Raw genomic sequence first — 16,809 nt, forward strand, 5'->3', positions numbered from 1 at the left:
ATAAAGTAACTTAAAATAACATCATTGTCACAATCAGATTAATAAGTATTAAATATATTGGTAATATTAAGTATTGGTGACTGTGAAAGAAACTGGTTATTCGTAGGCTCTTTTTCTTCATCTTTTTAAAGCAGCCTCTATAGCATATTTTGCAATGCTGGTTTGGTGGAGGTGTATTCTTTTAGCCTTCTTTTGTCTGAGAGCTCCTTATTTTGCCTTCCATTTTAACTGAGAACCTTGCTGGGCAGAGCAGTCTTGGTTGCAGGCCTTTGCTTTTCATGACTTGGAATGTTTCTTGCCATTCCCTTCTGGCTTGCAGTGTTTCTGTTGAGAAGTCAGCTGCTAGCCGTATTGGGGCTCCACTAGATGTTACTACCTGTTTCTCCCTTACTTGCTTTAGGATTCTCTGTTTGTCTTTGCTATTTGCCATTTTAATGATGATGTGTCTTGGAGTGGGCCTCATTGAGTTCCTCTTGAATGGGACCCTCTGTGCTTCCTGGACTTGTGTGACTTTTTCTCTCCTCCAATTGGGGAAGTTTTCCATCATTACTTTTTCAAACAAGTTCTCTATCCCTTCATCCTCTTCTTCTCCATCTGATGTCCCTATTATATGGATATTATTACATTTTAGGTTGTCCTGCATTTCCCTCAATGCCTCTCCATTCTTTTAGAATCTTTTTTTCATTTTCTTGCTCTTTCTGGGAGCTTTTTTCTACCTATCCTCCAGCTCACAGATTTGATCCTCTGCTTCACCTAGCCTGCTTTTGATAACTGCTATTGTGTTCTTCAATTCAGAAATTGTATTCTTCATTTCTTCTTGTCTCTTTTTGATAGTTTCTATGTCCTTTTTCATGCTGATATAGTTTGCAATAAGTTCCTCATAGTTTCCCTGTAGTTTTTTGTTATTCTCTCTGAGCTCACTGAGCTCATTAAGCTTCCTTAGAACCATTGTCTGGAACTCAATATCTGATAGTTTACTTGCCTCTATTTCATTTAGTTCTCTTTCTGGGGATTCCTCCTTTCTTTCCCTTTGAGTGCGGGGTATTTTTTTGCTTTCTCATTATTTGTGAGACTCTTCCTTTTTGCTTCTGCTTCTTAAATTGATCTGTCTTGATTTCCTGACTTTGTGATGTGAAGTTCTATGGTAGGAGACCACTGTTTTTTCTTTCTGGATCTGCCTCTGATGATGTCAGATGCATTCCTGTCTGACCCTAGACACTCTGAGACCTCCAGGTATCTACTGTTTGCGGCTGTCTCCTTCAGCTGTTAATCTATTCACTCTGCACTCAGCTGGCTGCCTTAGACAACTCAGGGTGGGGCAGAGTCCCTCCTGGGGGCAGGGTTATTGGGTCCACTCAAAGTGTTGCCATATGGGGGAGGAGTCTGCACTGGGATTTCACTGGCTACTCTCTCCGTTCTCTGCCCAAAGCCTCCATCCCCAGTCTCCAAGTGTCTCCAGATGTCTCTGTGCCCCCTTTAGCCAGGGACCTACTGTCTGTGGCTGCCACTCTGCACTCAGCAGGCAGCTTAGACAGCACAGGGCAGGGTGGAATCCCACCTGGGGGTGGGGCTATTGGGTCCTTTGACCCTGGTGCCACTCAGGGGGAGTGGTCTCTAGGCCTGAGCAAGATGGCTGCTGCCTCATGGGGGATGAGTCAGCACAGAGATCGGACTGGATACTCTCTCAGTTCTCTCCCCAAAGCCTCTTTCCCAGTCTCTCCTCAGGCGTCTCTAGCCCACTCTGCCCCCACTTTTGCTGGAGACCAAGGTAAGTGGCTGCAAATAAAAATTTATGCGTTGGCCTTTTAAACAGTTCTTTGCGTCTCCAGCCACCTGTCTCTGGCAGTAGCAACCCTGCCGCCCCTTGCAGCTGCCGTTTTTCTGTACTTTTTGGGCTCTGGTGCTGTGGGGAAGAGGTCCCCACTCTCGGTTTAGACCCTGCTCTTCTCAGGGGGATCTAACTGGCCATATCAATATCCTCTGGTGCTTCCGCCCATGGGCACTCCGCCCACCTTCTCAGGTCTGTACTGCACTCCTTACCAGTAGATTGTGCTAAAGCCGATTCTTCTGTCTCCAAGGCTACAAGGCTCCTCTCTTACTATTGTTCAGTTGTTTGTTCCAGGTGATTTCTCCTCAATTTAGTTGTAATTCCAGGTTGGTCCTGGGAGGAGGTCAGTGTGACTTCCACTCACTCCTCCACCATCTTGATTCTCTAAGTAAAATTTTAAAAGTATGATGGGCACGTTCCACAATGGCCTGACCAGTGGGATTATAAGGAATACCTGTTTTATGTTGAATTCCCCACCTTTGCAGGAAATCCTGGGTGGATTGGGCCATATATCCCAGTCCATTATCAGTTTTAATTTGTTGTGGACGGCCTAAATGGCTGAAAACTTCAAGCCGGTGGGCCTGTATATTCTTGGCTGATTCACCTGTAAGGGTGGAGGCATGTACTGCCCCAGAGAAAGTATCAACATACACATGAATAAATTTAAACTCCCCCAAAATGGGTAATAGGTTACATCAGTTTGCCAAATTGCTTGTGGATGTAGGCCCCTGGGATTAACTCCAACAGAGGGCAACGGTTTACCTGAGGCCTGGCAATCTGGACATTCTTTAATAATTTGTTTAGCTTGAGAATAAGGGAGTTTAAACTCCTTGTGAAGTGCGTGGCTATTTTGATGAAAAGTGATGAGAGGCAACAGCCTTTTGGAAGGTATTCAGTACACTTACTAGAGCATCAGCTTGGGTGTTGCCTTCAGACATAGGACCGGGAAGACCTGCATGGGAACACATATGAGTGACAAACAGAATATGTTCCCTTTTATCTAATAAAGTTCGCAAGGGTAAAAATAAGCTGAGCAGAGAAAGGTCCATAGATTCCTTAAGGGAAGTTGATCTATATGAAGGAGAGTATATACAGTATAACCAGAGTTACAAACAAAATTCAAGGGCTCGTGGGGCCATTGCTGGAGAGCCATAATGGCTCCTGAGAGCTCAGCTCGTGGGGTGGACGCATGACCAGGGGAAACATGATGCTGCCATTCCTCACCCTCCTGCTGGGTGATGGCAGCTTTTCCTGTTTTTCCCAAACCATCAATAAAAACAGTCCTTGCTTTGGGGATAGGGGTTCACTAATTTTTTCTTTTAGGCGAATGGTAACAATTGGGATATTTTGCAATAATTTATCTGAGGGCAGACTAATTTCTATTTTGCATATAAAATCTGTAATAGCACATTGAAATTCTAGAGACTGACTGAATAGCTATTATAAGTAAATATGAGTAAGAGGGATGTGAATGACTGCTGGGTCATGGCTAAGAAGTTGCTGAGCTCTTTCACGTCCTTTAATGATAAGATGACATAAAGCTGTAATATATGGAGTAATGGTACGTTGAGGTGGATGGGAGAGAAACAGCCACTCTATCATGCCTAATTGAGGCAGCATTTGACCAATTAATCCTGTGGGGGTGCCCAGAGTTAGAAAACAAAACAACCTAACTGGGAATTTATAGTTTATTCTTGTGAGTTGTCTCTCACTGATATGTTGATTGATGAGGTCTAACTCTGAAGATCCTGGGGAGATAAGATTGTGAGGGGATTTAGATCAGAATCACCTTTTAAGGTGTTGAATAAATTAGTAAACTGGTAGGTAATAATTCCCAGGCTGGGCTGAATCCAGTTAATAACACCTAACAGTTGTTGGAGGCTATTAAGAGTTAACCATTTAGGTGGACTGATTTGTAATGTTTGAGGCCAAATTGTCCAGTGAAAAAGAACATGTCCTAGGTACTTCCAGGGCTCAGATTGCTGGACCTTTTCAGGGGCAATAATTAAGCCAGCATGGGAGACTGACTTTTTAAAGTAAGCGTAGGTTTTAGCCAGAGCTTCAGAGGATGGAGCAGCAATTAAAATGTCATCCATATAATGATATATTATTGAATTAGGGAACTTTTCTCAGACAGGTTGTAAAGTTTGGTGAATGAAATGCTGGCAAATAGTTGGGCTCTTTAACATGCCTTGAGGCAGAACTTTCCATTGGAATCTCTAATGGTTGAGAATTGTTAAGAACCTGAACAGAGAAAGCAAATAGCTCCCTGTCCTTTTCAGCTAGAGGAATTGTAAAAAAGCAGTCTTTTAAATCAGTGATTAAAAGCGGCCAATCCTTACGCAAGCTAGATTGGGAACTCTGGGTTGAAGAGTACCCATGGGTTTAAGTACCTCATTAATCTTTCTAAGATCATGTATAAGTCTCCATTTCCCTGATTTTTTGGGAACTACAAAAATTGGAGTATTCCATGGACTGTTAGAGGGCTCAATATGTCCTGCTTCTAATTGCTGTTGAACCAATTAATGGGTTTTTTCCAACCTCTCCCCTTTTAAGGGCAACTGATCAACACACACAGGCGAATCTGAAAGCCGTGTGAGGGGTAGGGGAGACATTTGAACAGTGGCCATTAGTGAAAAGGTGGAAGAGTGATTTTTATTCCCCACTGGGTAAGAAGGTCTCTCCCCCAAATACTAAGCGGGGCTGGAAGGACATAAGGCTGGATTCTCCCTATTTGTCTGTCAGGGCCATAGCACCTGAGGGACCAGACACTTTTGCGTGGTGAAGTGTGACCTCTTATGCCAGTTATGGATATGTTGGCCTCTGTTAGTGGCCAGTCTGGAGGCCAATACTGGCTATAAATTACAGAGACATCTGCACCTGTGTCTAGCAGACCATGCAAAACTCTGACTTTAATGGTCACTTCCAAAAGAGGTTTATTTAATTCAATGGAAGCAGTCCAGAAAATTGACTGGTTATCAGTGCTACCAAAGCGCCCCTTTCCTCTGTCAATATCTTGGGGATTTGGCACCATTCAGGGAAGAGGAAAAAGTTGGGCTATACAAGTCTGGGCAGGAATGACATGATATCCAGAGGCTCTAATCATAACTCTAATTTCTCCCCGATAATCAGAGTCAATTACTCCAGGCTGGACTAGGATTCCTTTGACAGTAAAACTAGATATTCCTAAAATTAATCCAACTGTGCCCTCAGGCAACGGTCCCCACACTCCTGTAGGAGCCAGGACAGTTTTGTCCTGTCCCTTTAAGATGAGTTCCTGAGTCGTGACCAAGTCCAATCCTGTGCTCCCCTTCGTGGAAGCGCAGAGGTTGGTGACTCTGCATATCCCTGGTTCCAGAGCCAACGGGTTGTGGTTGTCTGGAGAACTCCTGTTGGGGTTCGGGGCACCGGAGTACATGCCCCCCTGCCCGTTTCCCTGAAGAGGAAGTGTTTTACCATCCTTGTCATAACTAGATTTACATTGGTTAGCCCAATGTCTGCCTTTACGACAATGTGAGCAAACTTTATCGGGTGGTCCCCTTGAAATAACTTGCAAAGGGGCTTTGCAGTCCCTGCACACATGACCTGGCTTGCCACAGCTAAAATACTTAATTTCTCCTTTAATGGCAGCAGCCAATAGCAAGGCACAATGCTGCTCTGAGGCTATACCCTGGCAGGCCTTAATGAATTGACTGATATTAGTAGCTGTTGATCTTATGGGATTGAGAGCAGCTTTACAATCATTAACATTCTCATAGGCTAACTGTAATAGAAGGGTCTCAGCTGTTACCAGATTCTCAACTTGCTTCTGTATTGCTTCCTGTAATCTGTCAACAAAGTCTAAATAAGCTTCCCTGAACCCTTGTCGAATGTTAATAAAGGGGCCAGGTCCCTGGACTTTAGCTTCCAGGACCATTTTTAGGGCACGGGAAGCCGCCTGGGAGCCTTGAATAAAAACCTGGGGATCTATTTTAGCCTGCTCTTCAGGAGCTCCATACTGACCCATTCCAAGTAGCATATTAAGCTGCACTGGGCTGCCGTTCCTGGAGTTCTCTATGGCCTGTCTGCGACAGTGGACAGTAAACTCTGATTGTCATACAGAAAACTGAGCCGGGGTCATTACAGTCCTAGCCAGAGCAATCCAGTCACAGGGGGCCATTCGATAGCTATCAGTGATGGCAAAGATAGGCCCCAAAGTGTAGGGTGACTGAAGCCCATTGTCTTTGATGCTCTTCTTCAACTTTATACATTGCGAAAGGCAACAGCTCAGGGACAGGCTGTCTGCGTGCCTTAATGACAATTGGAGAAGCTAATAAAGCTTCCCAATCTCCTGCTTGTGTAGCCTCTTTAAGACAGGGCTGCACAGCAGTGGTGATCTCTTTAAAATGCCAGAGGAGGGTTGGCGGGAGAAGGAGGCAGAGATGATAAATCCTCCTGCACTTCTTCCTGAGGCGGGGCAGTAGGAGAGCTAAAAGGGGAATCTCCTATCTCCGTTTGTGGCAGCGGCTTCTTGTAATTAGATTCATTGCTCCTGCCTGCATTTGCTTTATGGACCCTTTCCATTGAGTCTGAGCTTTCCTGATTACTAAGATTTCCAGTATGATTTGGGACTAGAGCTGTTCTAAGTAGGCTCCAAGTTAATAAATTCTGACATCCTATAAGGATCCCATTTCGTTGAAGCCAATTCAATTTCTGTCCAAACTTTTCCCATACTTCCAAATCCAAAGAACCTCCTGAAAACCATGTACAGTATTTCTTTACTGTCTGCAACAAGTTAACTATATTTTTCTCTTTAACTTTGCATCCTGCAGCCTTAAGAAGATGCTGAAGCAGTTGAGAGTACATCTTCTGTTCCCTAGAAAGTTTTGAGCCCATTTTTGCAGCTGAGGGGCTGTTGTTTTTGTTTTCCGGCTCCGCTTTTTCTCAACTCCACTCCACTTTTTATGAAAAGCTTGTCCTGACTAAAACCTAGGGACTGAGAAAATGTGCTGCTGGTGCACAAGGGCTTTCAAGGGTGTCACTCCTTGTTTACCACCAACTTTACTTTACCGTGAGCAGAATTCCCTGTGAGGCCCCTGCACGTCTTAGGAAATAATCCCAGACCCTTCCGTGACAGCCTCCCTCACATGGAGACACCCGAGCGTGGAGCGCCGGAGCCTGGAGGAGGCGTGCCTCTCAAGTTTTCTTTGCTTTCTGGGTCAGAATTGTTCTGGCAAAAATTTTTATGACTTAAGAGTCACAGAGGCTGGAAGGAAAAACAAAAAAAGAAAGACAACATTGTAAATTTCAGACAACCATTGTACAGGGGAAGCCATAAAATAGCAAATGTGGATGGAGTGGTCAAAGAGCACGTCTCTGACTGTATGTGTCGGCGGCGCTGGAACTGGGGGGTGAGCTGTGCCCCCGCCAGGGGTGCTGTGCTACTTATCTGGTCTTACCTCATCTATGCTACTATCAGTGTCTTGGCAGAAAGTCAGAGTGAGGTGATGATTTGTAGTGTTTATTTGAGAATGATGTTCTTTCCTTGCTTTCTACAAATCAGACCTATGTTCCTTGATTAGTAACATGCTTATGTGAACTGACCTCTTTGAAATGAGCAGCTGAGTTACTCTTGCCATTTTGAGCAATTTTACTATCTGGTAGTCTCCTCAGTGGAGGGGCTACAGTAATTTCTCTTTCAGAACCAAGTGGAGTCCACAGAGGAGAAAGCTAGGCCTACATACAAAGCTGGAAATGCAGCTATAGTAGCTAATCCCAGCAGCAGTTTTCAGCTCAGGCTAGCATTTACTGACCTTCATGTTCTTCCCTATCTTTATCAGAATAATAGGACCTCCATCTTCAACTAGGAAATGATGGTAGGAAGGAAAAAAAGGGGCCCATTTTCCAGGGAGCCCAAAAAATGAAGAACTGCTCATTAAGCTCAACCTGCTCCTTCCTCCAGTCTGAAAAAGAGCAGTACAAAGGGAGATCAAGATGAAAACGCACCCAGGAATGAAAAGGAGGAGAGATGCTTCCTTCCCTGGCTCACTGCTTTCCCCTCTCAACTTTCCTCACTTCCTCCTCTAAGCCTCTCAAACTCTGGGAGTGTCCAAAAACTACAGGACACATGGCGCGTTTTCTGTGCCCTGTTTCAGGTTAGGAACTATCACCTAGTTCATCCCAATGCTGGGAAAATAAGTTTCTCCAGCCTGAGCCAGGTTTGGGGGTACCTGTAGAAGGTCCCAGTGTTATAGATGCCTGTGCTCTTAAGACCTTTATGGCCCCCCCCACCCCCTTGAGGATGAGATCTAGAAAAAATGTCCTTTCATTTTGTTTTATTTGTGTTTTTTTTTCCATCTTAGTCATAAGCTTAAGCTTATAACTAAGGCCTTTAGACTGACCCTGTTATTTTGAGCTCTGTAATCAGAATGTTAATATTTTTTCTAGAGACAGATTACTGCATTTGCTTCTGCCTTTGGGACCTGTGATTTTATTTAAAGATGAGATATTCTCATAGAGTCATGGGACAAAGGCTGGTAAAGACATATCCATGATTTGTGACAGGAGCAGCACTATGGTCTCTCACTGAATTTCCCTCCTGTGGCAAGTGTGGTACTTTAATATATAGATCTATGAATACAGGAGTCCAAAAGAACATCTGACATCATGTATTCCAAACTCTTCATCTCAGACCTAAGGAAACTGAAGTCAAAACAGAGAATGACCCTATTCCTCAGCTGTGGATTTAGATTTATTTTTAATTTATGGAGTTAGAACTATAACTCCCATCCTCATCTTAGTACTTGCTGTGTCCTCGGAAACCATGGGAACATTTTAAAGCATCTTGTGAAAGAAAATTCTTAATAGAAATTACTTAACCAACTTCACTTCTTGGGAGGGGCTCCTCTGACTTTCTTTTAATCACAGACTTACTAGGCTGTGTGCAGTTCCCAGCTTCCATTCCCAGTGGACTTTAAGTTCCACAGAGTCAGAGATAATGGTTTATGCCACCAACATCCAGCACAATGTCTGGCATATAAAATTGCACATAGATGCATTAAAAAAATGTTTTTTTTAGTTTGTTTTTTGAGGTTGAATTCTATTAAAGATGCACACATATACACATAAATCCATATAATACATAGAAGGTATAAAAACAATCAATTCCTTCTACCACCAGATAAACATATTTTTGTAAATGATATTGACAAGCTTCATAATGATATTGAAAATGATATTTTCAAGCTTTTCAAATGTAAATCCATCCCTGTACATTGAAATTTACTTTATTTCAAATAGGTAAAATAAGTAAACTCATAGTTTATATTGTTTCAAAATAAACGCATTATCTGCTCTTTAAACTTTATTTGCAACACGGAAATGCTGATATAATAGAATATTCTCTATTCTTTCCAAATCTCATCAAAATTGCTCTGAGTTCTGACCTATCCTGCTCCATTGTGGATGGGCTAACAATTCACGCTGAGTCATACCCTATCCATGTTGTGAAATTTCCAAGCTAGCAGTTACTTCTCCTTTATTCTTGGCCCTGGAAAACAATTGATTACTTAAGCTTTGAAATACAAAATACTACAGATCAAAAGTGAATAAATTTTCACAACTTGCAAGTAGATATGTGTTTGTGGTGGGTCTGTGTGTGTTTCTGTCTCTGCTTATGATGCTCAGAATACCAGAAACACTTGGCAAGATCTAAGACCAGAGAGTTACTTACCAGGATATGACAGGGCTTTCTTCCAATCTAAACAGAACAAATCTGGGTAAAACACTGTGAGACATTAATGGGGCCTCACATTCAACTCCCTCCCCCTTATTTTTCTTCCACTAATTATTATTAGATCTTTTGGTCTCTTCCTCTGAGGAGAGGGAGCTGAGAAAGTGTTAGGAATCAAGACTTCAGGTGGCTTGGGAAACCCAGAGTCTCTTACCTGCAGCATATAATTTCTTTCACCTTTCTGGAAGAAACAACATTCAGTGAGAGACTCAGAACAAGTTTGAAAAGGAGAACGAGTTTTACACAGGGCATGAGACGAAGCAAGGCTCACTGAGCTCTGTTGTGAGATTTGGGGAAAGAAGAGAAAATATAAACTCCATAAAATGGATTTTAGCTGCTGCTCCTGACTTTGGGATGTAGCTAAATGGATTCAATTTGGCCTTCCCTTAAGGACACCATAGTTAGGTAGGTGAGAAAGATTAGCAGACTTACAAATTAAATCTAAAATGACAAGAGCTAAGAAAAGTTGCCTGGAAAGTATCCTGGGGTTGCAGAGAAGGAGTATACATGCTTCATAGGAGTTTAAGATTTCTTAGGTGTTTCTGAAGCTTGTCCCTCAAGGGCAAATAGGAAGAGAAGGAAGTGGAAGACATTCCCCCAGGAGGAACAGCCGTTCAGGCTGGGGCACAGAGGCATGAAAGGACATGGCGTGGCGCTGAGGAGGCCTCATGACCACTCACACAGCTTCCCTGGCTTCCCCTGTGGTTTTCTCCTTTCCTAGGGCTCCCAGCTCTTTGGAATTCTTGGGGCCCTGTGTTTTCCTTGGGGTCCTTTGGCAACCTTTTATTATTTCACCCGCTCTATACAATGTATCCCCAGCTTTTTAAATAAACCTCTGATTTGCCCTGCTAACCCAAATTATCTTTGGCATTAAGTGCCATTTCTTTCTCATTCTTTGATCTCTTTCATGAGATTCTTTCTTCTTCTTCTCTACTTCTCTCTCTTTGGCTTGATGTTCTCTCCAGCCAGTGCAGCTGATCCCGATGGGGAGGAGCACCAGCACAGGGAGCGTCCCAGCCAGGGCTGCCTTCCACGGCGACATCTTGGGGAAGAAGGGGTCTGACACAGGCAGGTGCAGACACATCGAGGACAGACCTGGGGAAGCCCTTCCCTCTCCTAAGGCTCCCTGCAGCCTCCTGTCCTCCTCCCTGCCCTTATCACACTCGCAACTCTGCCTTGGGGTTTGTGCCTCACTGACCTGGGTGGAAGATGGTTGACACTTTCTCCTGCCCAGAGAGGGGATTCTGGATGGAGCAGATCACCTTCCTAGAGAACAGTCCATGACCACAAGCGATGCCTCCGTGTGGAAGAGCCCATCTCCATCTTGGGTCTGAGGCTCGGAAAGGGATGGGAGCTCCACTCCCCCCACATCACTCCACTGCAACCTGGGTTTTGGGAACCAGCCACCTGAGGAGCACAGCACTCGAATCCTGCCATCCTCAGGCCCCATCATGTGAGTGTGAGGGACAGAGCCCAAGCCTGAGGAGAGACAGTATGTGCCCGAGGCACGTGGTGTTTGGTGCTCAGGAGTCTCTGAGGTTGAAGGCCAAGCTGGCCTTCACTAGCCTGAGGAGTGACTTGAAGCTCAGAGGTTGAGAAACCACTCAAAGCCAGCGTTATGCTGACTTATGATTCAGTTTTGAAATCAACTGAAGGCCTGTGCATTGCACTTGGAGTACGAGAGCTTGAGGTCATTCCAAGAAGAGAAGGGAACAGGAAGATTAAAGTTAGAAAAAGGAGTTTAATTCTATTACTTGTCTTTCATTCTTGATGTGGTAAAACTAATGTTTGAGGGTGTCAGTACCTATTTGAATCAATACTAGTCAATTAATTCTCTGGGGACTTTTGGAATAATAAAATATCAGAAATACTGCCTTTGTTGGTATTTAAAAATGAATAGAGTATATAGTCTTATCCTCACAGTCCAGCTTAGAAAATTGACATTCTGTGAGATAAAATAACATGTCAACATATGGAAGATCACAAGAAATGCCAGGTTAGGAATACAGATGTCCTCACCTATAGTACCTGTGCTCTCCGTGCCAAGTTAACATAACTATAATCTATAGCTCCACAATGGCCTCCTGGGAGATGTGACCATTTTTAAAATGACAATGGTACTGGTCATTGTCATGGATATGGTGGATCAGCAGGGCCACGGCCCCCTTGCAGACGGAGTCTGCCACCAACTCTGTCCTGCCACGGTACTCCAGCATTTGCTCTCCACCTTGTTCCTGTCCGTTCTGGTACACAAGCACAGCGGGGGACAGCTGGGCTCAGTACCACCGTATGTGCATGTGGGCTGTACTCTGCTCAGGGGACAGCTGGCAGGGCAGAGTGGCATCTGCCCTTAGCAGGACCATGATAGGTTCAGGTGGTCCCTTCTCAGAAAACCCAGGAGCTGCATAAGAATCAGAGACAGATTAGAGGGAATGAGGGAAAGGGAATGAGATGAAATACCTATCAGCATATAGAGACCCATACATATTTGTTTCTTATTTATATTATTTTCCAAAAACTTAATATATATTTAAAAATTTATTTGTATGTAAAAATCTTACTTTTTGCATTGTATTCTCCTGAAGTAACAACTGCCGAGGTAGCAGCCAGGAATGAGTGGCCAGAGGGGAAGCAGCAGGGCCCCTGCCAGTGCAATCTAATGAAGAACTTAAAGCAAGAGGCTAGGAACAAAAGGGGGACATGTCTCACCTGTTGCCTCAGCAGGCTTGAGCCTGGTTTGATAAGATAGCCAGGCATTCCCAGAATCACAAGTGGAATGGTGATAGCACAGGAGGAGGGGAGCACTTGAAATTATGTGTGTACCGCTTCCATGGGAAAGAAACCCTCTGTGAGGCTTTCCCTGGCGGGGAAAGGAAGGCTTTGTTAACTACATATTAATCCCAAGGTCTGGAAGGGGGAGGAGGAGAAGAACATGGAGGATGGTTAAAGTATATAACCCTGAACCCCCATAGTCAGTGCACTCAGATTAGCTGAGTACCCACTACAAGTGGGTACTTGAGCCTCTGCTCAAGTGTATAGAATAAAGTTACTAAAAAACTTACTTATAACTTCATTTCCTCTATACATGGGGTGTTCAGACTAGCTGAGTGCCTGCCTGTATTTTCGTGCTCAAGTGTGTTTCACAAATAACTTTGCTATCTCATTTCCACTATACATGTTTATTTCTCGTCTGAATTCTTCCCTTGCAAGTAAGGCAAGAACTGAGGAGGGGAAGCCCCTGACTAGGGTCTCCCTGGTAACAATAAGACATTTTTTCTATGCATTATATGTAAACTATGTAAAACCTATGTAAAAGAGATTTATTGAGAATTAACTATGGCAGAGTAGCATATTAAGCATTTATCTTTCTCTGTGGTGAAGGGGGTTTTGGAAGGTACTTCTCCCTCCATTCATCCTGTTGCCTCTCAGCACTCTGTTCCTAAGAGGATAAGTAGATGTTTGTGACCTTGAATTCTAGGTTACCGCATGTTGGGGTGGAATGGAGGGAGGATTATACTGTATGGCTTTCCCAAGGTGAAAAGTAGAATTTGTAAGGTAAGATGGGCTGTTTTTTTGTTTTGTTTTGTTTCCATTTTTTAAATAACTGTGAAGGCTTGAAATCACAGAGAAATTATTTTCCTGAATGGATAAAGAAAATGTGATATATATATATATGACATTCTTCTTTATATATATAAAATAGAATATTACTCAGCCACAAAAAAAAGTGAAATCTTACCACTTGTAACAACATGGATGGATTTACAGGATATTATGCTAAATGAAATAAGTTCAGACAGATACCATGATTTCACCTATATGTGGAATCTAAAAATCAAAGTAAATAAAAATACAAATAGAAAAAGACTCCTAGACCCAGAGAACACACTGATAGTTGCCACAGGGGAGGTGTGTTGGAGGACTGGGTGAAGAAGGTGAAGAGATTAAGAAGTACAAGTTGGTAGTTACAATAGTCACAGGGATATAAAGTACAGCTTAGGGAATACAGTCAATAATATTCCAATAATTATGTATGATGTCAGATGGGTACTAGACTTACCAGGGGAAACACTTTATAAATTATATAATTGTCTAACCACTATGCAGTATATCAAACTAATATAATGTTGAATGTCAACTGTAATTGAAAAATTAAAAATATTTTAAATAAAAAATAATTTAAAACAAATTATTTTCCTGAGACAGGTACAAAACTTGAAGGCCAGTGGTTTCTGTTGTTAAGAGGCAGGCCAGCCCTTACCAGAGAGGAGAGTTGGGCCCTTCCCCCTGCCCCCGCATCCCCCACCCGACCTGGGGAAGGAAAAGAGGATGCCTGCCGACTAAAGTGGAAACTTCATCTTAATTATAAAATACGTATTCTTGTCACATTACTTACAGTCATCTGCTTGAAAATTATTTTGCCATAGAAATACATGATAACTAAAAAGTGACTGGTGCTCCTGGACAAAATTTGCATTCAGAAGCCCGAGATACTGTAGACCCTGTGAATGGTTAGGACTTAAAGGGCCTGCAAAGGGAGAACTTTGAGATGGGAAGAGTTCAGAAAGGCATATTCTGTGGTGCTTGGGAGGGCTGAGCAAAATGGTAAAGGCACATGAGCTTAGAGGGAGAAGCTCGAGGCCAGTCTGACCCCGGGAGTGAGGATCAGGCAGTCCTGGGCAAGGAGCATGGCACTGGCTACTAGGCTGGATGGAGGCCGTGGCCCCCCTTCCTCTCTGTTCCTGTGGACAGCCCAGGGTACTGGCGTCACTCAAAGGATATATGTTCTTTACTAATTGATGCAGGGCTGTTGGCCATACAAGTTATATGAGACATTTAATTTAGAAAAAGGTATTTGATACTACTTATAGCCACAATGAAGTGGAAAATATCATTGTGCCTCACACAAATGGGACCATTATATATCAATTTCTGCAGTAAGGCACATCCAATCATTTTATTAATAGTACATAGAGTACTAGAGTACTAGATGTTGACAGTGCCTACACTGTCAGGTTTAAACTTTCCTATGTTGGTGTATATTTACATTGTGTCCAAATGATTATTACAACAAACAACCCCACAATAAACATTTTATATATAATAAGTATACACATGGGAGAACTTTTCTCTAGGATAGATTCTTGTAGAGTCACCGAGTCAACATATACGGAAATTAAACATTTGATATTCACTACCTAATTGACCTTAAATTAAAGAGATAAAAAATATCATTATTATAATCTCATAGCTGGTTTATCTTTAAACCTGGTGTCTAAAAACTTTATCCTTAAGGCCCTTTTATTTTAAAATGGAAAAACCATTGTCCCAGAAATAGTAAATAATTATTCCAAGATTATAACCAGATAGAGCTCAGGGATCTTGAATCCAAATGCTTTGTACTCAGACTTGGGTTTTTTTTGGCAGTGTGAACATTATAAAGTACATTTTACAAATATTTACATCAAAATTAGACAGCCTAAAATCATGCATACTCAATAAAAATGTATTTCATTGATAAATATTAGAGCTATGAGCTTTATGAGGTCAACTCAAAGGAGTAAGAGGCATGAATATGAAGGAGATCACTCCATTCCTGGCCCAACCCTTCAAGCCTTCTGCTGGGAGCAGACACAGCCACAGTGTCCCCAGGATGTGAATGCCTTTAGGAGAGGGTAGAGTTCTGGCAGCTGGATAGCCTGTTTTGTCATTATATAAGAAGAGCCACTGAAAATAAACCAATAGATAAAAAGCATAAGGGAGAACACTGACCTGCTGAGCACCAGGTGGGTACCTGGAGAAGGAGGAGAGGGAGGAGAAAGCCAGCAGAACAGGAAACCCCACCATCTTCTTCAGAGCAAGAAGCGGAGCTCGCTGGAAGCACAGCACCTTCACTCATCAGGATACTTCTGTGGGAGAAGGAGAGAAAAGGGCAGAGTGAAAGGGCTTAGAAAAAAATCCCCTGTTCAAATGCTTACTTTTGTACACAGGTTTTTGACTTGTTTTCCCTCACAGACCTTAAGATAAACACTCCCAACTCCCACCCATCCCCCAGTGGGTTTCCCCTCCCTGTCTTTTTTCTGAAAACCAACTGTCTCCCCAGCAGGTGTAGACAACTGTAAACCGTTCTCTTGTGTCCTGTGAGCTCTCGTGTGTATCTGGGGATGCTCTCTCTCACCAGGGCTCTCTTGAAATAGAAAACTCTGAGTTCAAAGTTAAGAAATTAAATAAGACATTAAATTAGTCCACTCCTCTCAGCAAATCTATCTTCCTCTTGCACTCATTCATTCTTTCATTCATTCATTGATGCGTTATTTATTTCTTTTGACCACAAATAGCTCCTGTGGCTTGACTCCCAATAAGGAAGGTAGTTTTCTCACCATGTAACTCAGAGACTGAGCCTTTCCTTTTTCAGGACCCACGTGTCCCAAAGACACACCTGCATGTCACCACACATTTCTTTCTCACCATCTATATTGAGCCACGGGGTGTTCCTTGAAGCTTCCGGTCTCCTCATTGCGCCTTCAATGCTTGGCTCTAGAGACAGCTTGTACCTAGTTATCTTTGTGGTCAGTACCTGAGGGTGTTGCTTCAGGGGCTGGGAGCAGCAAGTTTCTAACCCATTCCTGGATTGGGAAAATACTCTTAGAAGCAGGAACAAACAGGGCTTCTAGGAAGAACTGGCATTTGAATGTCTCTCCTAGAATGTGTCTGATGAGAAAGGCACAGCCTGCCTGTAGCTCTTCTAGTTACTTTGAAAGTGGAGGTAATAAAGGCCACCCTAATGACCTTTGGACTGTGCTGAGCTATAGAACAATAGGAACTCTAAGGTAGCTTTGGTGGAAATGCTCAGTGTAGCTTCCTGCTCCTGACTGCAAAGGGCTGAAATCACATCATTCAGAGAGAGGAGCTCCTCTCGTATGATATTCAGAGGTGTTGGTCATCCCGGTGTTTCATTCATAAATGTAACTGATTTAGAGAATAGAACGAACAAGAGCATGCTTCCTCCCACCATACCCTAAATGACATTAGAAGCCATGAGCAGAACTATGCCGGGGGAATTCAGAGGTCAGAAATGGAAGGCTCTGTATTCCAAGACCCAAGGACCATATTTCCAAGAGCCCAGGGGCTCCCAATAGCAGAATAGAAACAATAACACAATTGTATAGATATAGAATGTACTCTAACAGTATTCTCTTTCCATTTCACA

General features: G+C 43.0%; 1 protein-coding gene across 1 annotated transcript; it reads right to left on the minus strand.

The window, feature by feature from the left end:
• Positions 1-3,561: 3,561 nt before the first annotated feature.
• On the minus strand, positions 3,562-16,116 carry LOC129067920 (butyrophilin-like protein 1). The gene is given in 13 exon segments (XM_054570200.1): positions 3,562-3,576; positions 5,619-5,892; positions 6,955-7,056; positions 7,737-7,770; positions 9,540-9,566; positions 9,754-9,780; positions 10,453-10,497; positions 10,500-10,658; positions 10,798-10,863; positions 10,866-11,080; positions 11,658-12,000; positions 15,372-15,508; positions 16,022-16,116. Coding segments are annotated over 13 exon segments (1,539 nt in total).
• Positions 16,117-16,809: the final 693 nt, after the last annotated feature.

The sequence above is a fragment of the Pteronotus mesoamericanus genome, unplaced genomic scaffold (genome assembly GCF_021234165.1).
Source record: "Pteronotus mesoamericanus isolate MK-2021 breed Mesoamerican mustached bat unplaced genomic scaffold, CSHL_Meso_final contig_20, whole genome shotgun sequence".
Lineage (NCBI taxonomy): Eukaryota > Metazoa > Chordata > Mammalia > Chiroptera > Mormoopidae > Pteronotus > Pteronotus mesoamericanus.